At 38.9% G+C, this 27,247-nt stretch overlaps 1 protein-coding gene across 6 annotated transcripts in view; it reads left to right on the top strand.

The window, feature by feature from the left end:
- The window catches only part of LOC122550648 (mitogen-activated protein kinase kinase kinase kinase 4), a 285,957-nt gene extending 274,043 nt beyond the window's left edge, over positions 1 to 11,914 (top strand). For all 6 annotated transcript variants that reach the window (XM_043691715.1, XM_043691718.1, XM_043691717.1 and 3 more), the window contains 4 exons: positions 4,689 to 4,838; positions 6,134 to 6,293; positions 8,888 to 9,027; positions 9,357 to 11,914. In XM_043691715.1, coding sequence (XP_043547650.1) covers positions 4,689 to 4,838; positions 6,134 to 6,293; positions 8,888 to 9,027; positions 9,357 to 9,440 — 534 coding nt within the window. In that variant the 3' untranslated portion in view covers positions 9,441 to 11,914. The remainder of the gene's footprint in view (positions 1 to 4,688; positions 4,839 to 6,133; positions 6,294 to 8,887; positions 9,028 to 9,356) is intronic.
- The last annotated feature ends 15,333 nt before the right edge of the window (positions 11,915 to 27,247 follow it).

A 27,247-nucleotide genomic window follows, 5' to 3' on the forward strand; every position in this document is an offset into this window, starting at 1 on the left:
GAAGAAGGGCTCATGCCCGAAACGTCGATTCTCCTGCTCCTTGGATGCTGCCTGACCTGCTGCGCTTTTCCAGCAACACATTTTCAGCTCTAATAGGAAGAACAGGCAGGGCCAGGTTAATGAACAGGCAGTCTGCTATGCATTTATTTTAATGAAAGGAGTATAACCAGGTTTTCTTTTGTTTTTTTTATTATTAATTTACTGCATGAAGCAGCAGCTGGCTAGGCCAACATTCATTGCCAACCCCTAATTGCCCAGAGGGCAGTTAAGAGACAACCACATTGTTGTGGGTTTGGAGTCACGTGTATGCCAGACCAGGTAAGGATAGCAGTTTCTTTCCCTAAAGGACATTAGTGAACCAGTTACAGCCTGGATGAGTACATGGAACTATGACGTTATAACCAATACAGAAACTTGGTTGAGAGAATGGCAGGACTGACAGCTCAATGTTTCAGGCATGTTAGAGAGAGATGTAAAAAGGGGTGGGGGAGTTGCATTAGTGATTATGGAAAATGTCACAGCTGCCGTTAGATGAGGTCTTGGAGAACTCATCTACTGAGGCCTTATGGTTAAAATTCAGGAATAAGAAAGGTACAATCAATATGATAGGGCTCTACTGTAAGGATCCCAATAGCCAGCAAAAGATAGAGGAACACATATATAAGCAGGTCATGGAAAGGTGTAAAAACATCAAGATTGTGACTGGCACTCCCTTAATGCCAGGAGTTAGAGAGGGCAGAATTTGCTAGGGGCATCCAGGATGGGTTCTTTGAATAATATGCAGATAGTCTAACTTAGGAAAAGGCATAACAGACCTTGTACTGGGACTGAGCCTAGCCAGGTTATCAAAGTTTCAGTAAAGGAACAATGATCATAATTCCTTAAATTTTAAGATAGCTATAGATAAAGATAAGAGTGATTCTTGGATGAAAGTGCTAAATTAGGGGAAGGCTAATTACAACAGCATTAAGCAGGAAACTGGAGAAATTAGATTGGGGAATGCTGTTTGAGGATAAATCTACATCTGACATGTTGGACCGCTTTAAAGACCAGTTAATTAGATTTCAGGACCAGAATGTTCCTGTGCGGCTGAAAGAAAGGGATGATAAGGTTAGGGAACTCTGGATGACAAAAGCTACTGAAAGTTATGAAGAGAAAAGGAAGAACATACAGAGGAACCTCGATTATCCAAACGAGATGGGTGGGTACTATTTCATTCAGATAATTGATTAATCAGTTAATTGATTTCCTCTAGGGCTCAGTTTTCTGTGAAGTCTGTCCCAGTTCAGGTGACTAGGCAGTAGCACACTGCACATGTGATCCCACCCCAACCCAGTCTGCCCTCCCACCGCCCCCCAGCCCTGTCTGCTCCCGGACTGTACACCAACAGGAAGATTATTGCTGCTTGTGTGGGATAAGCCTCCAAATAGCATATATGTGCGCGACACACACACACACACACACACACACACACACACACACACAGTTAGGAAGTGTAGAAAATCTTAGAAGAAACAGCAAAATCGCATCTGTTTCCCAGCAATATCTGTTTAGATACTCAATCCCAGAGAAACATCACTTTTATCTCAATTTTTCAACTCTTTCTGTCCAGTTCTCGCTTTTGGATTACTGGAGCAATTTTTTCCAGTACTGCAGGCCCTGAACTGCCTTTCACTTCTGACAACTTGAAAACCTCTATACATACACACTCTCAGGTTGAAGCCTCTCAAACTAAAAGCCTTCTCTTAGGGTGACTATTCTCTTGAAATAAAAACTTGAGTCTTCTGAACTGAAGCTAGACCCCTAATCTGTTTTCTCTGTGTATTAGAAAAATGAGCACTATAAACATTTAATCAATTAATACCTAGGTATCCTGCTCGGCACTTTACTGAATGTATTTTTTTATTGAAATTATGTATTGGGCCACTTTTCCCAAATGTTTTCTGACTTCTTAATTAAAATCACCCTGACAGAATTGAAACCAAATTCATTTACTTTGATTTTAAAAACTAAATTCTGAAATTCTAGTTTTGCATGGATAGATCATTGGCTGACAAGCAGAGAACAGAATATTGGGGTAAATCGTTAATTTTCAGTTTAGCAAACAATAGATGAGTGAGGTGTGAAAGAGATAAGTGCTGGGGACTCAGGAAGTTACCATCTATTTAATGATTGGATAAAGAAACTAAGTGTGTTATAACCAGGGTTGCTGACATTATAAAGATGTATGAAAGCAAGTTATGAAGAGTACATAAAATGCAGAACTTATGCCCTAATTTGGGTGAGTGGGGAAGTGGGTTGGTGTGAAAGTGCCTTTGGTTGACAAGCTGGCAGCAACATCATCACCCCCACCTCTTGTCTGTTTTCACAAAGGGGAAATTTTGGATGGAAGGGCCAACCACTTACCAGGAGATAATTGAGGCAATAATTCACTGAGTTTGTGGAATATTGCACGTGTCAGCCCCTGTTAGCGTTGGTTGCTGGGCAGCTCAAGGAGACGAGCTTCTAGCGACAGGTGTCAGTTCTCTAAACAAGCTTTGATATCTTCCTGCATTTCTGGATGCAACTGCAGATTGGCTTGTGAAGTGGGAGCCCTTCATTGCATTTGTTAACGTCTATAACTAGCTGCATGATTACTTCAAATAGAGGAAATTCCTCTCTTGCCTGCAACAGCAAGCTGCAGATTGTTTTGAGCTGATGGTCTCTATTTGGACCCATGCTTCAAGCATGCCTGCCATCCTTTACGTTCACAGTGTGATCAGCCTCTTATCACAAACAGGCCAGTTCAGGGCAAATCAAGGTCGTGTTTGTTACCCACACAGTGAGAGAGTGGTCCTCAACTTGACCCTGATGTCAGGGTCTGAATTAAAACTCCAGATCTGGTCCAAAGTATCTACAAAATAGCATGAGATAAAATGAATGAGTGAAAATTTGGCAGATGGAGTCTCACATGACAGAATTTGAAATTGCCCATTTTGGTTGAAGAATAGGAAAGCAAAATATTACTTAAAATCGAGAGAGACTGAAGAACGCTGTGGTACAGAGAATCTGAATGCCTTTTCTATATGTATCACAAAAAGTGCTTAGCAGGGGGCTGGAGTATAAAAGCAGCAAAGTCTTGCTGCACCCATATACTTATTTCTGCATACTATTTTGGCACCTCTTTATGAAGGGACAAAATGGCCAATTAGAGAAGGCTTCCCTAAGTTGATTCCTCGGGTGAAGGTTTTGCCTAATGTGGAAAGTTGGAGCAGGTTGGACTTATACCTATTGGAATGTAGAAAAATGAAACTGAGTCTAATTGGAACATATGATTCTGAGGGGATTCCAAAAGGCAGATGCTGAAAGAATATTTTCAATTGTATGTGACTAAAGGGTCTGTCATGAGAATCATAGGAGCGTTCATAATGCAAAAGAGGCCATTTAACTCAACGTGATTGCACTGGCTGGGGGACAAAAAACTTCTTACCCATTCTATTCTCACCCTCCAGCATCTGACGATGATGGAACCTTCTAAATGAGCTGAGGGTTTTTACTTCAATCACCACATCCAGTGTAGCACTAAGCAATTAACCTTCTTATTTCTTTCTTAAATATATTCAGTGACTTGGCTTCCACAGTCTTCTGTGGTCGAGAGTTCCACAGGTTCATTACCCTCTGTGAAATGATTTTTCCTCATCACTGAAAAAGTCTACCCCTTATCCTGAAATTGTGACCACTTGTTCTGAGCCACTCAGCCAAAGAAACATCATCTTTGGATCCATTTTAGGTGTTATCAGTTTACATGTTTCAGTTGAACCTTGGAATGATCATATATCATTGTCAGAATTCTGAGGAGTGGTCACCCAAAACATTATCTCTGATTTCTCTGCAGGAGCAGTCAGACCCACTGAGCTTTTGCAGCAATTTCTGTTTTTGTTACAATTTCCATCATCTGCAGTTCGTTTGGTTTTCACATTTATCCATGTTTGTCCACTCATGCTACTTGTCTATAATCTCTCTGTATCCTCTCTATATCATCCTCACCCCTCTCAATCCCACCAAGTTTTCTCTCACTGCTTTTTCTGTCTCCTGCTCTTTCTCTGTCTCTCTCACTCGCACTTTGTCTCTTTCTCTCCACCCCCAGCCCTCGCTATCTCTTGAGTGCCGTCGCTCTCTCTGGAGCGCCCTCGCCCTTGGTCTGTCTGTCTGTCTGTGTGTGTGTGTGTGTCTCTCTCTCTCTCTCTGTCTCTCTGTCTCTCTCTCCCTCTCTCTTTCTCTCTCTTTCTCTCTTTCTCTCTCTCTCTCTCTCTCTCTCTCTCTCTCTCTCTCTCTCTCTCTTGAGCGCCCTCGCCCTTGCTCTTTGAGAAAGAAACTGTTTTAAGATGATTCTATTTCGGGCCAATAAATATGGAAATTATTTAATTACTGTAGTCAGCCTTTGTCTTATTTCCGTCAAATACCCTATATCGGGATTAGTTCTACATCCATCTGAAAAAGAACACGTGCACACAATAGATTTGTGTATAATTTCAGAATGTAATTTTTCATTCATTGTCAAGTATTTTTGGAAAAAAATCATAATTTAGCTGCACATGGGAAAGTATTTCAAACTGGAAAATAGTTGAAAAATGTTAATATAAATTTGCTTACTTATTATTAGATCGAGTGAGCAACGATGTCTGCTGTTGCATTTTATTTCCTCACAGTCATTTACAGACATGTTGCACAGGCCATTATTGGTAGACCTCACAGTGGAGGAAGGGCAGAGGCTAAAAGTGATCTATGGCTCCAGCGCTGGCTTCCATGCTGTTGATGTGGATTCAGGAACTGTGTATGACATTTACCTGCCAACACATGTAAGATTATATTCTTCACCTTTCCACAAAATAAATCTTAAATGTTTGAAATTATTTATTATAATGGTTTCAAATGCTTCACAAGGTTTGCGTAGCGCTTTTGTTCAGTGCCAGTTTCTGCACTAATATTCAAAACTTAGTTTCAGTTAAGACACACCTGAAGTTGTCAAATGACTAATTATTTTGTTTTCTACAATTGGAGATTATTAAAACCTATAAACAGATGTCCTCTTTATGCAACCTTTACAATTCTGAATGTATATATATTGTTATTCTGAAAAAGTAAATCAAAATGGTGGGGGAATTGGATTTCTTACTGTAAAACACAATTTCAACATTATATCTTTTGAGGTTCAGGTTTGGATCAAACTGTGTTTCTTGGAAACTCTAACAAAAAGCATTATTGAGCCTCTAATGGCTGAGTCTTTGATACAATAGTGTAAATTGATTTCAGAGCATGTGTAACTTATCTGTCAACATTCTAAATGTTTGCATTATGCATCACTGTTGAACTGAATTGAAATTTGCACAAGATTTAGAGTTTGAGTCATTGGTTTCTTATTACAAGATATTCAAAGGTATCCATAAAGCTAATGCATTTTTATGACAGCCAATTTTTAGCCTACCACCCCATCTTTGTCGATGTACCAGCAAACAGTGTGTATAGATGAAGGGAATATGTTGTGTCTGTATCAAGCCATTAACAAGAGTTCTCTCAGAAGTGAGAATATGCAGTCTTGAATGGGTTGTACCTGTATATGTAGAGTGATGACCAAGGATTGAAAGAAATAAGGATAAGTAGATATTTTCTAAATGGTAGAATGCAAACAGTTGTATGTGCCAGTGATCTATGCTATTACTTAATTTGTTTTTAAGTGATTTGGAACTGGACATGCAGGAATAATACTAAAGTTTTCTGATCATATCTAATTAGAGGAACAACAAGTGGTAAGAATTCAAAAGGTTGTAGAATGATTAGATCACCTTTAATAATATAGAACTGTAGACTGGAGTTCCAATACAGAGAAATATAAATCAACATATCATGAGAGAAAAAAATAAGCATGCCTTAACTGTGGGAGGACGAAAGTCTTGTGATGTACGAACAGACTGTTAAAAGTGGGAATGCATTAAATAATGCATATGTTAGTGAACTGTTTAACCAGTCACTGAAGCTGATGTAGATTATACAATAAATCTGGGGGGGGGAAAGAACCTCTTTTGGGATCTTTGTTATTTTTGAGTACTGTTGTTTCTTTACGGTTGAGACTAAATTGGAAGCTGTTTTTTGGCAGATCCAAAGCAGCATCCAACCACATGCAATTATCATACTTCCAAACACTGATGGAATGGAATTATTGGTCTGCTATGAAGATGAAGGAGTCTATGTTAACACGTATGGACGAATTACTAAGGATGTAGTTCTACAATGGGGAGAGATGCCTACTTCTGTCGGTAAGAGATAAAACACCATTATAAAATGGTGCTTGAGATCACATGGACTTATCTTCTGAGAAGTGCATTTAAAAATAATAACCTGTTCTTTTGAGCTTGTATTTTTAATTTTGGCATTTTGAATTTTTGAATATGATACTAGGCAACAGTTTCTGTAATGCCTTCCTTGTCATCATATTGTTTTAATTTCTCATAATGTAGAGACTGAGAAAATGCCCATGCAGCTTTTGAAAATTGGCTGACTTTACTTCTTGATCCTAGATTTCTGTTGCTACCACTTTGTAATATCTTCCAAAGAGAGGCTAAAGGGCATGTTGCAGAATGGTGTGGTCAAATTTCAAACCGATAAATAGAAAGTAGGAATCATCAGCAGTGCTTCGTCCGGAGGCCCACTGAAGATATTAACTAGTATGGTGACGAAACGTCTGAAAATGAACCTTCCAGTTCAGCGAGCAAACCTACATCCAGTGCAAATTATATCTTAAATAGTCCAGCTCAATGTTGTCATAAATCATAGCCATGGACAGGCACTCTTGTCATTTTGCAGTACCATTAAAACATTTCACTCATTTCGTATATATCTTAGCTATTTTCAAAAACTGAATTTACTAATATTTCCCTCATTCAAGCTAACCATCTTCAATATTTTCTAAGTTGGGGATAAGTTGTTCTTTGAAAGACTGTATCATATTGCTGAAAGAAAACAGAACTGTGGATGCTGGAAGTCTGAAACAGAAACAAATTACTGAAGAAACTCTGTTTAGAAAAAGAATACGAAATGTTAACTGCTGTCTCTCCATAGACGCTGCCAGACCTGCTGAGTTTCTCCAAAAATTTTTGGGTCATCTGTCATGGAACAATGTGGGCGCTTAACATTGTCCAACTTCTTAAAAAAAATTATCTCATAAAATTCCTTGCAAGGTGCATATATTCTTTTTAATCAAACTCATCAGGCATGTTAATAGCAAAATTGTATTTGGAAAACATTTTTGCAAACATTTATAATAAGCAATATATAAATAATTCTTTAACATTTTTTTTCGAATCTTCATATAGAAATATCTTGCCATTTTTCTTTCCCTCCTTATGTTATTGATGCCTGGCTGGAGTGACTTGTTTTAATTTTACCAATGATTTTTTGGCTGCTGGTGTAGGACTGGGGTGGACAAAGCAGTTGCCTAAGGAAGGAGCAGGGGCTCTGAAAGCTTGCGGTCTCAAATAGACCTGTTGGAGTACTGCCCAATGTTCTGTAATTGTAACTAGACTGTTTGATCATAGACTAGATTACAGTGGTGCTGGAAAAGCACAGCAGGTCAGGCAGCATCCGAGGAGCAGGAAAATCAACGTTTTGGGCAAAAGCCTTTCTTCAAGAAAGACTGATGAAGGGCTTTTGCCTGAAACGTTGATTTTCCTGCTCCTCAGATGCTGCCTGACCTGCTGTGCTTTTCCAACACCACTCTAATCTAGACTCTGGTTTCCATCATCTGCAGTCCACTTTTGCCTGTTTGACCATAGGGTTGGAGTTTAAATCCACACCTACTTGATTTATGTCCATTTGCTATGATGTTGGTAAATTTGTTGAGCCATCAAGAAAATGTTTCATTTTACTTCTATTGAAAGTCTTTGGATATATGTTATGACTCCAAAGATGCCCACCCCCCAAAACAAATGCATATTATAAATCATAGTGACCATTTAAAAAATAATAAAGATTTATTCGCATACATCGTCTTGACACTTGTAGGAGCATTGACCAAAACTTTAAAAGCTCATATTGACAAGCAATTCTTTAAACTGAAAACTGAGTGTTTCTTTATTTTTCAAAAATGAAATTATATGTTGAAATGTTGATAATTTATTTAAATCTGAGATTTTACTTGTTCTAACTGGGAGAGCAAGATGGATTGGGCAACGGAATAATTTATCACGAATGTTTCTGTGTTAGTTGATAAAAGATAGACCATTGATACTGGACAGATGTTATTCATACTTCATCCTTCAAGGGAATGATCATTTTGCAGTTCACCTGCCAATGAATTTCAAAGCAAATTCATTAACTTGTTCAAAGAGCAAAAAGAGGGTTGAAATTTACTTGACTCAGAGATATGAGTGTACAAATCTCTTGTATTTCAAGTCCAGTATTCTACAAAATATATACTGCACTGGTGAAATCTAAATCCAGCCATTTTCACTGTAAAGTAGTGCAGCCATGCAATGACTACTGCACTACAGTCTTACATTATGGTATAATTATAATCTGGGTCAAGCATACCTTGACACAAACCTTTTGGCTTCATTGTGGAAAGTGATTACTGGGAGTGATTCAAAGTATTAAAATAACATCAGGATATCATGTGTATTTCTAACGAAAGTTGTTTTATTCACAGAAAATAAAATGAGAGGGCAGCTGGAAAATAAAATTATTTGGAAATAAGTTTTTATAATGGTTAAGCCACACTTTTCTTGCTAATCCATATTTCTAATGAGGTTCTGGTACTGCTTATAGTAGAGGTGAAACCAACTTTATATTTATCACTGGTGTTGAGAGATTTTTATTCTGAAATTCTCATATGTTTTTCCTTTTTTTAAAACAGCCTATATTCGATCTAATCAGATTATGGGTTGGGGAGAAAAAGCCATTGAAATCCGCTCAGTGGAGACTGGACACTTGGATGGTGTATTTATGCACAAGAGAGCGCAGCGACTAAAGTTCCTTTGTGAACGAAATGATAAAGTACGTGTTTTTGAGAGTTTTGTTTTAGTATGTTCACATGGAGGCATCTAACTTGTGTTTGAGGTCAATCAGATACGGTTGTTCTGGTATAATACGACAGTTGTGTTACTCTGCAACCTAATGATGTGAAAATTGCACTATGGAAAACCACTATAGGAAATCGCTATAATCGTTCAATAGAAGGTTTGCATTATCCAAACAATATCCACAATTTGTCAATCACATTATAGCCAATTCACGTCAACAAAAGGCACGTTATAGCAGAACAGCCTGTACAGTCTCTATCTGTGTTAAGAAAATGTGTCACTTATTCAATTTTCTCTTAAAAGGTCTTCTTTGCTTCAGTCCGTTCTGGTGGAAGCAGCCAGGTTTACTTCATGACTCTTGGTAGGAGTTCACTCCTCAGCTGGTAGGAAAGCTATTTATGCGTCAAGAGCAACAGGAGTCTTCAGAAGATCTTGGAAACCTTGAATTAACTAACAACTGGAGAACAAACTGCACTGATGCAATGCATTGCTTAGACCTGTCACTGAATTTGTGATCTGTAAAAAGGAAGCAATGCTACTGGTGCTGTTAGAATTTTACTGTCAGGTGACAACCAGTCTAGAGTAGAAGAAAACACCTCATCTCAAATATACATCCCTTAATTTAAGATGACTATGTATTACTTGAGAAAAGTGCCCTAAGAATGCAGATGGTTGGTTTTAAGGTGGTTGGACAAGTGGGAAGTGGAAACAGTGATATGCTGACAGTAGAGAAATTTGTAGCATGGGAAAGGGGAAATTTGTTTTTAAAATGTGTATCATTCTAAGTGACTTTTCTTTTGTAAGGTAACAGAGTGTTAAGGAGAAAAAATGCAAGTTAGGAGTTTTTATTGAAATGTGAATGACAAAATGAAAGCAATTAATTGTGTTGGTCTTTGCAAGGGACGGGTGTTTTGGTCATTTTCTGTATATCAGGTTTTGCTTGTGTTCTCCAAAACTTTTTTTAAAAGTCAGTTGAAATTGGTGTGGAGGACAAGGTTTTCAGATTTGTACGGCTTTGTGGGGCAGAACAGAAACTTGATGTTTTGTTACAGTATTATGGATGCCTCTCCAAGATTTTACTTATTTGTAGCAGTAAAAAAAAGCAGTTTAACAAATCCTGCACTCGTAAATCTCCCGAACTACTTATTAAAAAAAATTGTTTTGCCTACCTCATTTGTTTAAGAAAGGAAAAAAAAAGAGGTGGTTTAGTCATTTTAATATTATTTGTATCTGAAACTTGCGCATCTTTGTCTAATTTAAAGTTTATTGATACCAAATTTATGATTAAAATGTTTGTCTACTGTTGATTAAATTGCAGCTTGTTTTAGCAGGCAAACAATGTGACTTTTTTGTAATTGGAAAATGCCAGCTGAGTGCAGAAACTGACACATCTGTGGTCAGCTGTTGAGGTTAGAAGCAGAAAATAGAGGCAAATAATCAACTGTTCTAAATGTGGTTGTCAGAGATCAACATGTAATTGTTATCTTCCACTTACATGCAGATAGCGACAACTACCTTTGTTTTGTTACTCAGCCCAGAATCCGAATCAAGTAACAGTTCGAAAATAGTTTTGCTAAGCTATTCTGTTGCATTAGATGAAAGTGTATAGGTAGTAGGGAGCAGGTGGCTGATTAAAGATACAATGCACTAAAACACTTAATTTCAAGAATGTAGTGAAACTGCTTATCAATACAATATATCTTCCCTAATTTAGATCCAAAATTTCGCTGTGGAAAGATTTTTTTAATATTGCTGCAAACAGAATTTTATTTTACATATGTTAGACATTTACAAATGTGTCTACAGTAATAATCTGTTGAACTGTCACTCAATTACTTGAGATACCTATAGTGTATAGTATACTATACTGGTGATGTAATAATGCACAATAGCATTATATTGATCTTACGATATGTTAAACTTTTTTTTGGTACTTTGTAGACAGCTGCCTTATGCTGTTATGTGCACAGGATCTCAACACTTTACAGGGCTTAGTTCTCAGTGGAGACTTCATTCTACAGTGAAATATTCTCAGTAGTGGTACAGTGAAATCAAAGATGTGCCATGAGAATTTTTCATTCATTCATGTCACTGTGATATCTTTTCCTCTAGCAGTTCCTGGTCACTGAATAATTTGCAATATTTGTCCTATATCATCTGTTAATAACAGTAAAAGAAGTCATAGAAAATTCCTGACGTAAGTAGGTTTACCATAAGCAGAATATTTTTTGGATTTAACAAAAACACTTAAGTCCCGATGACAGTTAGAAGTAATCCACTGTCTCAGCAGAGTCACTGATTAGCAACTCCCTCCTATGAGAAGTGCCAAGGTGGCATAACAGTATTACAAAACCACTACGTCTATATTTGAAGAATAATTTCAACACAAGTTTTAATACTTGTAGGTTTAGTGGAAAATGCCTATAATTACTTTTGAATTTTACTACTTTATTTTAAGTCAAATAATGCTTGTTGTATGACTGCAGTGTCTCTATTTTATGCACGTTATGTTTGAAAAAATGTTTACAAAAATTCTTTTGTTACACTAATGTGCATCACATATTTATGTTTTTTTTAAATTGTCTGTTATAAGTTTTAGTTTTGTATTATGAGAACACGTGATGTTTATAACCCTGAACTCTGCTGATAACCAAGAAGCTGATGTAAAACAAAATTGAGGTGTTACTGTGTCTAGCTGCAAAGCAGGTTGGGAAATATGGTTACAAGTAAACCTCTTCAAACAGTTTTCTGCTATGTGATCTAACTTATGTCTTCTGTGTATTATGGGAATTTCTGTATTTTCTCTGACATTCATCTTTTCTTGAATAAAATCAACTAAATGCACATTGTGCATAACACAACACTGTTGTTTTGTGAAGCTTGTCCAATAAGCTTCAATTATTTTTCTTTGGTTCCACTCCCAGTGGATGTCCTGTGACTGAAAGGAGTTGATCTGCTCCGAAACTGCTTATTGCTGCATAAAAATAAACCCATCTCACCATCAGTACTTCATTGGTGCTTATCTTCCTGACATCTATTTGATCCCCACCCAACACAATATAGATGACATCCGAGGGCAAAGTTTCTGATTAGGAAACACATTTTTACTGGAAAGAACAAAGTTCACAACATGTGAGAAGTGGCAGTCCATTAAGTTGACTAGCTTGTTGCTTGCCTAATTGACACATCATCTGATCTTTTGCAATGGATTTCCTGCTGATATTGCTTCCTTTTGAACACTCCTCACTAGTACATATTGTTCCATAAGATGCAGGTGGCAACTTATGGTGAAATCTTTAATTTGTTGGAAACTAAACAGAACAGCAGGATAAGCTCCCATGCATCATTGATACGAAAAGCACAACACAGTTTCGAAAGCTGAGCAGCATAGGTGTTCTCAGCTTAAGACTCACCATGTCCATCTTAGTGGCAATGCATATTGGCAACCAGTGTAAGTTGCTATCAAGTAGAATAATTTTCAATGTAATGGATTATTTTTGAAATCTTGCCAGATACAAATCAATTCTGCCAAACGTCAACTCAAAAATAGACTCCACCAGAGGCATATATGGATTTAATATTTGATTTACAAGTTTGGTGTTATAATTTCAAACTCCCTTTTATCTCTAAGATCCTGTTTCCACATGTAGTGTTGCCTTCTTAAATCATAGCTTTCATGTCATCTTTAATATTTTTTGAGCTAGGCTACAGTTTTGAAACAGGCTGAAACAAAGTCATAAATGACATTCTCCATGACTGAGCCAGATGCATTTTTCTTCATCACCTCAAGCCTTTCTTGTGAATGACCATGTCATTGTTTTGCACTATTCACCATTGTCCAGTTCAGTGCAACTGCTATCATCTGATTTTGCTCTAGTCTACCCATATAGCCAGAGTATCTCAAGACTTACCTTCTTTTCCAATCCAGACAATTACCCTGAGTTTCCCATACATGTATACTTGGTCTCTTCCCATTGCATCTACATTCTCTTCTTGGCATAGTCACAGATGACCATAGCACAGAAGAGAGCCTTTCACTCCATCGAATCTGCACCAAACTGAAACAACCATCTAACTATTCCAGTAGAATTTCCAGTAATTGGCCTATAGCCTTGTATGCTTTGGCATCATAAGTGCACATGTAAACATTTCTTAAATGTAAGTTTGCATGCTGAGCTGGAAGGTTCATTTCCAGACGTTTCGTTACCCTACTAGGTAACATCTTCAGTGGGCCTCAGGCGAAGCAATGCACGTAGACACCTTTGTCATCACTAAACGAAACAAATTAGAGGAAACCTTCAAGACCATCAATAATACCCTTACTGGCATAAAATTCACTGAAGAGGAGGAAAACAACAACAAACTGCTATTCCTAGGTGTCACAGTAGAATTAACAGCCAATGGGGAACTTCAAATCAGCATCTACAGGAAAACAACACATAAGGACCAAATATTGAATTACAGAAGCAATCATCCCAACACCCACAAACGAAGCTGCATCAGAACATTATTTCAACGAGCTAACACGCACTGCAGCACAGAGGAACTACGCAGAGCAGAGAAAAATCACCTAAACCGTGTATTTATAAAGAATGGGTACCCAACGAACACAGTCCACTGATTTTTCAGCAATGAACCCAAACAAGCAGACAAAACATGTCCAGAAACCCGAGCCACTCTCCCCTACATCAAAGACATCTCGGAAATGACTGCCAGACTACTAACACCCCTTGGCATCGTGGTAGCCCACAAACCCACCAACACACTTAAAACAGTAACTAATGAACTTGAAAGACCCTATACAGACAATGCGCAAAACTGATGTCATTTATAAAATACCGTGCAAGGACTGTAACAAACACTACGTTGGACAAACTAGCCACCAGGATAGGTGAACACCAACTAGCCACAAAAAGACATGACCCTCTCTCACTAGTATCCTCACATACAGATGAGGAAGGACACCTTCGACTGGGACAACACTTCCATCCTATGACAAGCCAAACAAAGACGCATGAGAATTCCTAGAAGCATGGCATTCAAACCAGAACTCTATCAACAAATATATAGAGTTAGACCCTATCTACCACCCCCTGAGAAAAGGAACAGGAAGTGACTTCATCACTGGAAATAACATCACCACCAGAAATGACATAATCAACCCAAACATATAAATAGAAAGCAGGAATTTTCAGCATTGCTTTGCCTGACGCCCACTGAAGATGGTACCTAATAGGGTAACAAAACATCTGGAAATGAACCTTCCAGCTCAGCGAGCAAACCTACATCCAAAACCTCAGCCTGAGCTACAAATCTTCTCAAAACTTGCTAACATTTCTTAAATGTTATAAGAGTTTCTGCTTCTACCATCTTTGCAAGCAGAGAGATCCAGATTTCTCCTGCCCTATGTGTGAGAAAATATTTCCTCACATCCTATCTAAACCTCCTGACCCTTGCCTTCAATCAATGGCCCCTTGTCAATCATCCCTCCTCCGAGGGGGAAAGGTTTTTACCCATCTACTTTGTCTATGTCCCTCAATTTTATATATCTCGATCATGACTCTATCAGTCCCCTATGCTCCATGGAAAATGACCCAAATCTGTTCAATCTCTCTTCATAACAAAAACTCTCCAGCTCAGCCAACATCCTGGTAAATCACCACTGCATCTTGTCCAGTGCAATCATATCCCTTCTATAATCTGGATTGAAAATTTGATACAATATTATAGCTGTGGTCTAACACAGAATATAGAACAATACAGCATAGAACAGGTCCATTGGCCCTTGATGTTGCACCGACCTGTGAACTATTCTCAGCTTGTCCCCCAACACTATCCCATCATCATCCATGTGCTTATCCAACGATTGTTTAAATCTCCCTAATGTGGCTGAATTAACTAAATTGGCAGGTCGGGCATTCCATGCCATTACCACTCTGAGTAAAGAACCTGCCTCTGACATCTATCTTAAATCTATCACACCTCAATTTGTAGTTATGCCCCCTTGTACAAGCTAACATAATCAACCTAGGAAATGAGTCATCTGAAGGTAATGAGCCAACTTCCCAATATGTGATGACAGCACCCACTTCAATTTCTTTTGAACTTTTTGACCTAATTGTCATGTAGTTTCCACTACTTTCCTACTCCTCATCAGCTGTTATCACAAGCGGAACCAGACAGTTCACCAATTTGGCAACTTGTTTGACTCAATTAGATTCAAATTCCATGCCCTCTCCATCATCACAATTATTTCTTCTATTTATGTAGAAGCCCACCATCAGTCTTGAAACTCTCATCACTGCCAATGTCACCTCTGGTTGAGTTAATGTCTTTGTCCCCAACATCCCATTCTCCACACTTTCAAAATGAACACCTTATACAAAGCTTTACCTTATTCTACCAGTCCTGTTTATACATCACTCCTTGAACCTTTACTCCTGGCTCCCAAACCTACATAGACAATGTTTTCATCTTCCTATTTAAATTATTATGGCTCTAACTCTTTCCATCTCTGTACCTCTTCCAACGTTCACTCATGAAAGTGTCCTGTGTGTCCAATTGCAAAATTGGTGTGCATAATATATAATCACATAGCACAACCCCTACATGTGTGTGCAGCCGCACGCGCGCACACAGATGCCCACAGGCAACTGAGGCCTTGTCTACTGCTTTTACACACTTGCTCCTCCTAGCCTCTCCATATTCTCGTTATTTAACATACTCCTTGGTTTTTTTTTGGGTTAATGCCAGTTTTCATCAGATTAACCCTCCATGAACTATTATGGGCTATTTGTCCATATTTCATCAACTCTGCTGTTTTTGTTTTAATTTCTAAGGTACAACTATACTGTAGTAAATTGTATGTTTTCCAAGGATTTTAATCAGATGGAGTGTACGTCAGGTGACTGATCAGAATTTGCACATCTTGCACCTGATTAAAAGTTACAATCTGGATTTCCTTTTATTTAGCAAGACTAAATGAGATAGAGCAACCTTACAACAACCATAGGTTTTTGGCTGAACAGTGATTAACATTCATCCCATTTTCCTTTTTTTTTAAAGCATCATCCAAATTAGTAGATAGTTCATTAAGTTTCCCATGTTTTTCTTTGTGTAACACCTTTTTATTGGTTAATATATGTCATCTGCAACATTTCTGCCCACTGGCAACTTTTGTCTATGTCTTTAACTGGTTTGGATACTGAATTAGATTATAACTATTGCCCTAATTTAGCATCCTTCATGAATTTGACCAAATTGGCTTCCCTTCAGCTTGTTACTAAAAGCACATTGTCTACATATTAGAATATCGTTTATTTGGGTGCTTGCTAATTTTCAAATTGGCTGTCCCTTCCCGAACATTACAATAGTGAGAACACTTAATATGCATCTTCAATTGTGAAGCACTTTGGGATATGCTGAGGTTGTGAAATGCTTATGGTTAACCTATGGTTATTAATGCAAATTTATTTTCTGGATCAGGCTAATATACGTAGGTTAGAAATAATAAGGAAAGAGTTATTAGTTGGAACGTGAGAGTCCCTGTTATTCCTGATGCATCAATCAATTTTCCTTTATTGTTGTCAGAATAATTGATTTGCAGTTCCTTGATTTCATTTGAAAAGGAATTTTCTTTATCTTGTTTCAATGTACATGTCCTTACCTATTCCTTTCATTCTTTGCTGATATCTCCTGATGCATCAATGTATTTATTCAGAATTTCAAGTTATGAATGCATTTCAATACTTGGTTGTCTGTATTGTTAAGAGCTTTGTGGTTACCAGATATTTTTAAAGTCATAGAACACAATCCCAAACCAAAACTAATCCCACCTGCTGGCTCCTGGCCCATATCCCTCCAAACCTTGCCCATACACGTATCTATAAAAGCTTGTTATATAAAATGACAAAATAGTGATTTTTATTTTGTTTGTTTAGAGTTGACATGCACCTCTTCTATATTATTTAGATTAGATTCCCCACAATGTGGAAACAGGCCATTTGGCCCGACAATTCCACACCGACCCTCAGAAGGGTAACCCACCCAGACCCATTCCCCTACCCTATATTTACCCTTGGCTAATGCACCTAACACTATGGGCAATTTGGCATGGACAATTCACCTAACCTGTACATTTTTGGATTGTGGGAGGAAGCTGCAGCACCTGGAGGAAACCCACACAGACACTGGGAGAACGTGCAAATTCCACACAGACAGTCACCCGAGGCAGGAATCGAACCTGGGTCCCTGGCACTGTGAGGCAGCAATGCTAAGCACTGAGCCACTGTGCAGCCCTGATGAACTGGTTAATCTCAGGATTAACAAAATGCTTGGATTAACCTCTGTTTCTTCGGAAAATAGAGATTAGAATTAATTGTTGCACTGAATTCTCCATGTTATTTCATTGGGAAGTACCCATCTGTTCATGTTGGATATGTAATGGCCTTGGATCTGATATTTCCATAATCAAATAATTTGCTGACTCTCACTATCCAAACTCTCTCGAGAAGAATGTTCACGTGAGCAACGTATCTAGGGCACCAGAGCCAAGAGAGGGGGACAGGATGGATAATTGGGAATATTCTCAGGTTAAAGATTAAATTGTGAATTTGCTTAGCTTTTCTTCGGTTTTTGTTACTGAATTGAATGGGAAATGTATACTTTAAATATATGTAAATATTGTACAATTGTGTGTGTTTCTAACCTTTAAAATATAAATTGTACTTTTTAGACAATGCAACCTGATTAAATTTTGCTTGTTTGTGTTGGCTTAGAAGCATTTAATCCCAAATCAACATGCACCCTCCATGTTAGTTGTGCAAAATTTGTTTTTTTCTGATAGTGTCTGATAGCAATAGTGTCATACTTTTAAAGTTTAGCAAATGGAATTCTGATTCTGTAATTAAATGCTGAAGTTTAATCTCTTCGGTAGTTTTGACAAGTAATGAAGTCTTGGTGCTTGAAATAAAACCTGTGAAACTTCACTTGAGTTCTCGTGAAGGGGAGTCATATTGGAATTGGAAGTTTAATTCTTTTTCTCTCTCCATAGGTGCTGCGAGATGTGCTGAGCTTTTCCAGCAGTTTATTTTTGTTTCAAAGCTTCTCTCATTGGTTAAAATGTGCTCTTTTCCTTTGCTTCATTTATCTTTTTTCTGAAGTGCAAGCTTCCTTTTGTTTTGTGAGTTGTGCTTACTAATGCTCTGGAACTAATAAAGGAAGATGTGGTTGCACTGGACAGGGTGAAAAGGGGAATTCACTGGGAAGGAGTAAAGAGAGGCTGGATAGCAGCCAATTGTTTTCTTTGGAGCAGAGAAGGCTGATGGGAAGCTGATATAGGTGGATAAGATTGAGGGGCATGGGCTGGGTGAATTGAAAACAACTGTTTACCTTTGTTAATGGATGAATAATGAGGAAGTGTGATTTTTAGGTGTAATGCAGGAGGTTTAGAGGGGACTTGAGGAAAACCTTTTCACCTAGAGGTGGGAGGATAGGTGAGGTGGGAAATTTCACAAGCTTTAAAAAGTACTTAGATGAGCACTTGAAATGCCATAACTCTCAAGGCTATGAGCCAAGTGCTCATCAGCATCTCCCTTGAACTTCTCCGTTGTTGCCAATCTATTAGACTCCTTAATTGACATGAAGGACAAGATGAGTAGAAGGGGCCTCCAATTAAATATTATGATGCCAATTACTGTTTTCAGTTTCCACTCCAAACACTGTTCTCTTGCTACTGACTCTATTCTCTTTCTAGATAACTGTCCTGCAATGCAAATCAGATATTCACAACCTTTTGTGTCTTTTGACCCAAGATGAGTTTCTAATGACAGTGGTACTGTCATTAAGATGGAGGTGGAAACATGATCACGCTACTCACCATCTCTGCTGTCTCAACTCGTTAATTTACCAAAACTCTTATTCATGTCTTTGTCGTTGTGATCCCAGTGGAGATCAGTAACTGCTGAAAAGGTTTTAAATTCCCAATTAGCTGAAGAATGACAGAAGATTTTACATCTAAAAATTGTAACAAGCAATGAAAATCTATGTTGACTAAATACTATCTTAGGAGGAAATGTGTGCTTTAAACCATACAACAGAAGGCCCTGACAATACTCTGGCAAGGACAATGAAATCTGTAGCTCTTGAACTTGGTGTTCCCTAAGCCTAGTCTCTAATCCACCCAGCAATGTGAAAAATATTGCACGTGTGTTCTGTTTGCAAAAAATAGGACCAGTCCAATGTGGCCAATTACTACCCCATCAATCTACTCTCTATCTATGAAGAGGCACTTGCAAAGAATAACCTGCTCACTGACTTAGTTTGAATTCTCCCAGGGCCCCACAGTTCCTGACTTCACTACAGCTTCAGTCCAAACATGAACACAAGAGCTAAATTCTGTAACGGAGGTAAGAATCATTACTCTGGCCATGAAGGCAGCACTTGGCAGAATATGACATTTAAAAAAAACCTTAGCAAAACTCTCTTGTTACCGAGAACTGGGGAAAGCTCCCTGTGCCTTTTGGAATCATACCTAACACAAAGGAGAATGGTAATGGTTCTTGGGTATCACCATAGGAATTCCTCAGATTGTGACAAGGCTCAATCACCGTCAGCTACTTCATCAATAACCTTACCTCCAACATAATGTCAGAAGTACAAATATTTGCTGATGGTTCAGTACTGTTCATGACTCCTGAGATCTGAAGCAGTCCAGTTCTGTATGCAACTTTTTTTTCCAGCAGTCTTCCCCATCTGAAAATCTAAATCTATTTCTAAGCCTTCCAAGCAAAACATTGTCCAAATAGAAGATCCAGTCACAAATACAGTTGGGTATTTTCCCTGAAATGAGTTTGCTTAACAAAGAACATCAATTACCTGGATCTATGTGGCTTCTAATAAGTGCTTTGTAAAGAAGTTGGCCATCCTTTCATTAACCTTAATCTTTCAAACTCAAGTCCTCAAAAAATATTAAATATGAAACCATCATAATGCAGTCAATTATTAACCCTCAGAAGGGAAACTGCAACCATGCAGCTGTTCTCAGCAAATGGTGCACTGTATTTTAATAGTTAGCACCTAGCCTTAAAACTTTTAATGAAGGCAGTGAGAGTTTTAGTTCAGGTTATTCTCAAATCACAAAATCAATTCTCAACCTTATGGCCTGAATTTTCCCAAGTTAGAGAGAGCTCAGAGCCATTTATAAAACAGTGTGGGTGGGATTATATATTCTGGATTCCCATCGCCATTTACAGTGTCTAATTTTTCACTGGGACTGGATAAAAGATAACATACTAAGTGTGACCCATTGAGGGTCATCAGTTCTTAGCTCTGTGCAATTCTTATGGTGTTGGACCAGCTTCTGGAATGGCTCATGGTTCACAGACCTTCAGAACAGTTGCAATCCTTTAGAAAAGTCAGTTTGAAAGGTATTCCCAGTTACGTTCCTCCACTCAGCACATTGGCCCCTTACCCCTCAATGCTAACTCCTGTCCTCCCATCCCATCAGTCATTCTTTATAGCCCATGCCAACGCATGTCAGCACATCTAGCCATGCTCGTCATACCTTTTATATGATTCACAACACATCCATGCCCAGTCACCAATGTACATTTTTACGCGTGGTTGACCAAGTACCCAGACTAAAAGGGTTTACTGAACGGGGTTCTGTTTTAATAGCTAGAGACATCTGTGATTTTGTTTGAATCAGTGATTCTAACAATTTTTTTCTAATCTCTTTTGCCAATGTCTGTAAGTTTACTTTGCACAAGATTATGAAGTTTGAAGTGTTTGAAATTTGAAGTGTTTGAAACCTTTGTTATTGCTAATCTGTGTTTTGGTATTTCAACATTCCTATAAAAGCGTCATTTTATTCCAAATGAACATTTGTGAACAAAAGTATTTTTCCTCAGCATTTCCGCATATTCCATTGTTCATGAATGTCTAATTGGTTTTATGTGAAGTGTATATTGAGTGAATGGACATGGAAGGATCAGAAGTTGACTTGGGGGTTTGAATGGCCATGGGCAATAAATGAGGGCTGGAAGATCTTTACAGCCTGTAATCCAATTAGGACAAAGTCCCATTGAACTGAGCCTTTAAACCAGGCTAACGAAATGCTCAGTCCCTGTGCCCACTTCTCATCTGCTTCAGTGAGAGACAATACTGTACCCTGCATCTATTCCTCCGACTCGGGGAACTAAATGCTTATCATTAGAGAGGACAGCAAATTTGAACTCCCTCGAGCGTCTATCGAATGCATCATCATTCAGCCTCAACCTCTCGAATGAGACTGCAGACTTTCACTGAAAATTTATGAAGCCATTAGTCATTAAGAAGTGGAGAAGGTGGTAGAATGCTGTGCATATTAAGAATGGGTAGGATATCATTGTTGCCTGGACTGTAGAAGACATTGGAGCTATCTCTTATCAGTTAAAAGTCCATTAATTTCTTGAGTTTTGCTTACAGAGAATTAAATGTACCCAATGTCTGCATGTACAATGTACAGCTGTTTGTGTATCATTGATATAAATCCTTTACCAGTATTTATGGTACTGTGATAAATGGTAGAGGGAAAGGGAGAAAATTTGCACCTTAGGCTAAAAAAGCAGGTTGCAGGTTTACAGAACATAAAAGAGAAACATGCTTCAGACATTGTAACTTGATTGTCACTGTGGAGGTGAAAATTACCAAATTAGATTTGGGAAGCAAGTGCTCCTTCTGCTAAAAATGATATGATAAAACTCTACAAAACTGATGGCACCTGCACTTCTGTTGCTTTTCAATCATAGATTCAAACTAACATATCTACCAATTTACAATAGAATTGCTAATGTAATTATTAACTGGTACTAAGAATGGTTTTATGATGCATGTTATGACTCTTCAATGTATTAGATAATTGTTCATTAGTGCCCAATTAGGTCAAAATGTGATCAATCCAGTGGAGCCAATGAGAGATGATCTTGTGTGCATGCACAGGTTCGACTGAAGCTCTCATTGCTGCTTCACTTTCTATGTGCCCTAATTTAGGGAAGGTGACAGCCTAATGGTGTTATCATTGGTCTGTTAATCCAGAGACTCAGGTAATGTTCTGGAAATCCAGGTTTGTATCTTGTCGCAATCGAATTTGAATTCAATAAAAACCTGGAATTAAGAGTCTATTGATGACCGTGAATCCATTGCCAATTGTCAGAAAAACCCATCTGGGTCACTAATGTCCTTTAGGAAAGGAAATTGCCATCCTTACCTGGTCTGGTCTACATTTAACTCCAATAATGTGGTAAAGAGTCAACTGCCGTCTGGGCAATTAGGGCTCGACAATAAATACTAGCCTCGCCAGTGATGCCCTCATCCCATGAGTGAATTTTTTAAAAAAATCACAGCAGACACGAGTGCAACACTTGAGGAAAAGTTTCTGTTTTGTCAGCCGAGTGTGGGTGAAATTGGTAGAACTAACACATAAGGTCAGGGAACTTTAAATGCAAGTTACATGACATGCAAATCACCCAACCTTTAGTGCTGGTTTAAAACTAACTTCAACCCAAACTGGCTTTCTCCAAGACTTGGCCATGTCCCCTTAGCTAAATAATATGTATAGACTGATGGAGCCCATTTCTAACTATTCAAGAAGGCTTTTGGAATGGTGTGTATTTTCTGAGTTGCTGATAGCAAATTTAAAAAAACAGATTGTTATACCCCTTGATTGGCATAAGAAGGATCTGAAAGAGAAGTGGGGATGTTGATTCATTGCTTATACAAAATTCATTTAATTTGATGTGGAAAAGCAAGAACAGCTTAAAGATTTTACCTCTTAATAAATATTTAATTTGGCAAGAAACTATTAATCAAACTAGTACATGATTTATCTTGTTATTTTCAATGATTTAAAATCATGCTACTAACAGGTGGAGGACCCAGATGTTAGTTAATAAAAAAAATTACTGCTTGTGATAATCCCAGTTTCCCCATAATAAAATTACACATGTTTAACATAATTAAATACAGCTATATTTTTAATGTAAAAACAAAATAAACAATAATTAAGTATGCTAGTTCATTAAAGTAAAATTTCATTTTTACTTGACTTTCAGTGAGACGTTAGACCAGATCTTTACTGTCTTTGGAATATGTGACAGGAAGGTGCATGTTGGGACTCATCAGAAGTCCCAACACACCACTCTGCAATAATTTCCATGGCAGGTTTAAGCTTCTATTGGGCAATTCCTTCGTGACTGGGACTGTATGAAAATGTTTCCAATTCTAAGTTAGAGTCAAAGATTTCATATGGTTCCAATTTAGCTGAATACTTGGACAGATAACTTTAGAGGAATCAAAACCTGCTGTTATCCAGTTAACGATAAAACTGATATCAGCTTGGACACCCAAGCTTTGATATCTCTGTGATCAAGCAATGTATGTATTTACATACATCCAAGTATAATAGAGATGAATGCAAGATGCAGGATGCATGTTTATATACATTGCCTGAGTATAAATGTTCCCAAATATGTTTCATTTAAATTGAGACTCCATCTGTAAATGTGATATTATGAGATTCATGTAAGTCATAATGTAACTTCATGAAACTGATCACAGACTTGGCCATCAGTAACAGAAGTCTTCAATCTAGAATGAGCATTTGAGGAAAGAGGGCTGCAACTTGACTGCAGAGAGCTTTGAGAACTGCTATGTACAGATATAGACAAAAAATTATGACAGGACATAAGGAGTAAAGGGCCGTACGTGGGGATGAGGAGCAAGCAGCCTCAGGAGCAGTGTAGGTGTACACCCCTTCAGACCAGTGATGGTCCAGACCGTAGTCTCAATCAGCAAGTAGTATTACTGTATTAAAGCATAAGTTAAAGCAAATGAAGCTACACAAACTGATTGTCAGTAAACTTTCAGTATTCTACAGTCAGGTTTATATTATGGTAATCAGCTAAACAGACTCCTTTATTTGATTTATGGTATTCTAAATATTTCTTGAGTCAACTGAGAAACATTATGCCTTTATTGAGATGGACTCCTGGCTGTTAGCATGAACAGAAACATAATTGAAAATGTTTAGCTCCTCTATCCTTCAAATGCAGTGGTACAATCAGATTGTTCCATTTGTCTGCAGTTTTACTTAATGCAACAGTTCAATGAACAAAACCCCTCGCCCTACCCCAAACACCAGCCACAGTTTATTTAGCACGTGTAAGACAGGTGTTTGTAAGTGTAATGATAATTGTCTAGTGATCAATTGGTTCTTTAAGGATTGATTAACTCTCTGGGTTAGTTTATTTAAAACAGTAAACCATTAGCGATTTTTGAGAAGATTTGTAGCTCAAGTTAATAAGTCTAAGTATGCTCACTGAGCTTGAAGGTTTGTTTTCAGGCGTTTCGTCACCATGACTAGGTAACATCATCAGTGAGAGTCTTCGGTGAAGCACTGATGGTATGTCCCGCCTCTCTATAGGTTTTGGTTTCTTAAGGCGGGTGATGTCATTTCCTGTTCCTTTTTTCATGGAAAGGTAGATAGGATCTAAATTGGTGTGTCTGGTTAGAATGTCATGCCTCTAAGAATTCTCGTGCATGTCTTTGTTTCGCCTGTCCTAGGATGTGTGTGTTGTCCCAGTCAGAGTGTCCTTCTTTGTATGTATGGAAACTAGTGATAGTGGGTCTTCCTTTTGGTGGCCAATGGTATTCATGTATCCTGGTAGCATGTATCCTGGTAGCAAGTTTCCTGCTAGTTTGTCCGATGTGTTTTTTTACAGTTCTTGCATGGTATCTTGTAAATGACGTTAGTTTTACTGGTGGTATCTAAGGGATCATTTAGGTTCATTGGTCATAGAGTCATAGAGATGTACAGCATGGAAACAGACCCTTCGGTCCAACCCGTCCATGCTGACCAGATATCCCAACCCAATCTAGTCCCACCTGCCAGCACCTGGCCCATATCCCTCCAAACCCTTCCTATTCATATACCCATCCAAATGCCTTTTAAATGTTGCAATTGTGCCAGCCTCCACCACTTCCTCTGGCAGCTCATTCCACCCTCTGAGTGAAAAAGTTGCCCCTTAGATTTCTTTTATATCTTTCCCCTCTCACTCTAAACCTATGCCCTCTAGTTCTGGACTCCCCCACCCCAGGGAAGAGTCTTTGTCTATTTATCCAATCCATGTCCTTCATGATTTTATAAACCTCGATAAGGTCACCCCTCAGCCTCCGATACTCCAGGGAAACAGCCCCACCTTTATGCGTTTCAAGACTCCAACACTTCTTCCTCTGTAATATGGACATTTTTCAAGATGTCACCATCTATTTCCCTACAGTCTATATCTTCTATGTACTTTTCCACAGTAAACACTGAATCAAAATACTCGTTTAGTATGTCCCCCATCCCCTGCGGCTCCACACAAAAGCCGCCTTGCTGATCTTTGTGGGGCCCTATTCTCTCCCAAGTTACTCTTTTGTCTTTGATGTATTTGTAAAAACCCTTTGGATTTTCCTTACTGTTTTTGCCAAAGCGATCTCATGTCCCCTTTCTGCCCTCCTGATTCCCCTCTTAAGTATACTCCTACTGCCTTTATACTCTTCTAAGGATTCATTCAATCTATCCTGTCTATACCTGACATATGCTTCCTTTTTCTAAACCAAACCCTCAATTTCTTTAGTCATCCAGCATTCCCTATACCTACCAGCTTTTCCTTTCACCCTAACAGGAATATATTTTCTCTGGATTCTTGTTATCACACTTCTGAAGGCTTCCCATTTTCCAGCCGTCCTTTTACCTGCGAACATCTGCCCACAATCAGCTTTCGAAAGTTCTTGCCTAATACCGTCAAAATTGCCTATTCTCAAATTTAGAATTTAAACTTTTAGGTCTGGTCTATCCTTTTCCATCACGATTTTAAAACTAATAGAATTATATTTGCTGACCCCAAAATGCTCCCCCACTGACACCTCAGTCACCTGCCCTGCCTTATTTCCCAATAGTAGGTCAAATTTTGCACCTTCTCTAGTAGGTACATCCACATACTGAATCAGAAAATTTTCTTGTACACACTTAACAAATTTCTCTCCATCTAAACACTTAACACTATGGCAGTCCCACTCTATATGTTTGGAAAGTTAAAATCCCCTACCATAACCACCCTATTGTTCTTACAGATAACTGAGATCTCCTTACAAATTTGTTTGAAAAATGTGTTGCTGGAAAAGCACAGCAGGTCAGGCAGCATCAAAGGAGCAGGAGAATCGACGTTTTGGGCTTAAGCCCTTCTTCAAGAATGAGGAGGGTGTGCCAAGCAGGCTGAGATAAAAGGTAGGGAGGAAGGACTTGGGGGAGGGGCGTTGGGAATATGATAGGTGGAAGGAGGTTAAGGTGAGGGTGTTAGGCAGAGAGGGGTTGGGGGCGGAGAGTCTGGAAGAAGATTGCAGGTCAAGGAGGTGGTGCTGAGTCCGAGAGTTGGGAATGAGAAAAGGTGGGGGGAGGGGAAATGAGGAAGGTGGAGAAATCTGAGTTCATCCGCTGTGGCTGGAGGGTTCCTAGGCGGAAGATGAGGCGCTCTTCCTCCAGGCGTCGTGTTGCCATGGTCTGGCGATGGAGGAGGCCAAGGACCTGCATGTCTTTGGCGGAGGGGGAGTTAAAGTGTTCAGCCACGGGGTGGTTGGGTTGGTTGGTACGGGTGTCCCAGAGGTGTTCTCTGAAACATTCCGCAAGTAGGCGGCCTGTTTCCGCAATGTATAGGAGGCCACATCGAGTGCAGCGGATGCAGTAAATGATGTGTGTGGAGGTGCAGATGTGGAGGTTGGGTTGGTGGGGGGTGTGGACCTGACGAAGGAGTCTCAGGGGGAGTGATCTTTCCGGAACGCTGATAGGGGAGGGTAGGGAAATATATCCTTGGTGTGGGGTCTGTTTGGAGGTGGCAGAAAGAGCACTCCCTCCACGACTCCCTCATCAGGTCCACTCGCCCCACCAACCCAACCTCCACTCCCGGCACCTTCCCCTGCAACCGCAAGAAATGCAAAACTTGTGCCCACACCTCCCCCCTCACTTCCCTCCAAGGCTCCAAGGGATCCTTCATATCATCACAAATTCACCTGCACCTCCACACACATCATTTACTGCATCCGCTGCACCCGATGTGGCCTCCTATACATTGGGGAGACAGGCCGCCTACTTGCGGAATGTTTCAGAGAACACCTCT

This window comes from Chiloscyllium plagiosum, chromosome 6 (assembly GCF_004010195.1).
Source record: "Chiloscyllium plagiosum isolate BGI_BamShark_2017 chromosome 6, ASM401019v2, whole genome shotgun sequence".
Lineage (NCBI taxonomy): Eukaryota > Metazoa > Chordata > Chondrichthyes > Orectolobiformes > Hemiscylliidae > Chiloscyllium > Chiloscyllium plagiosum.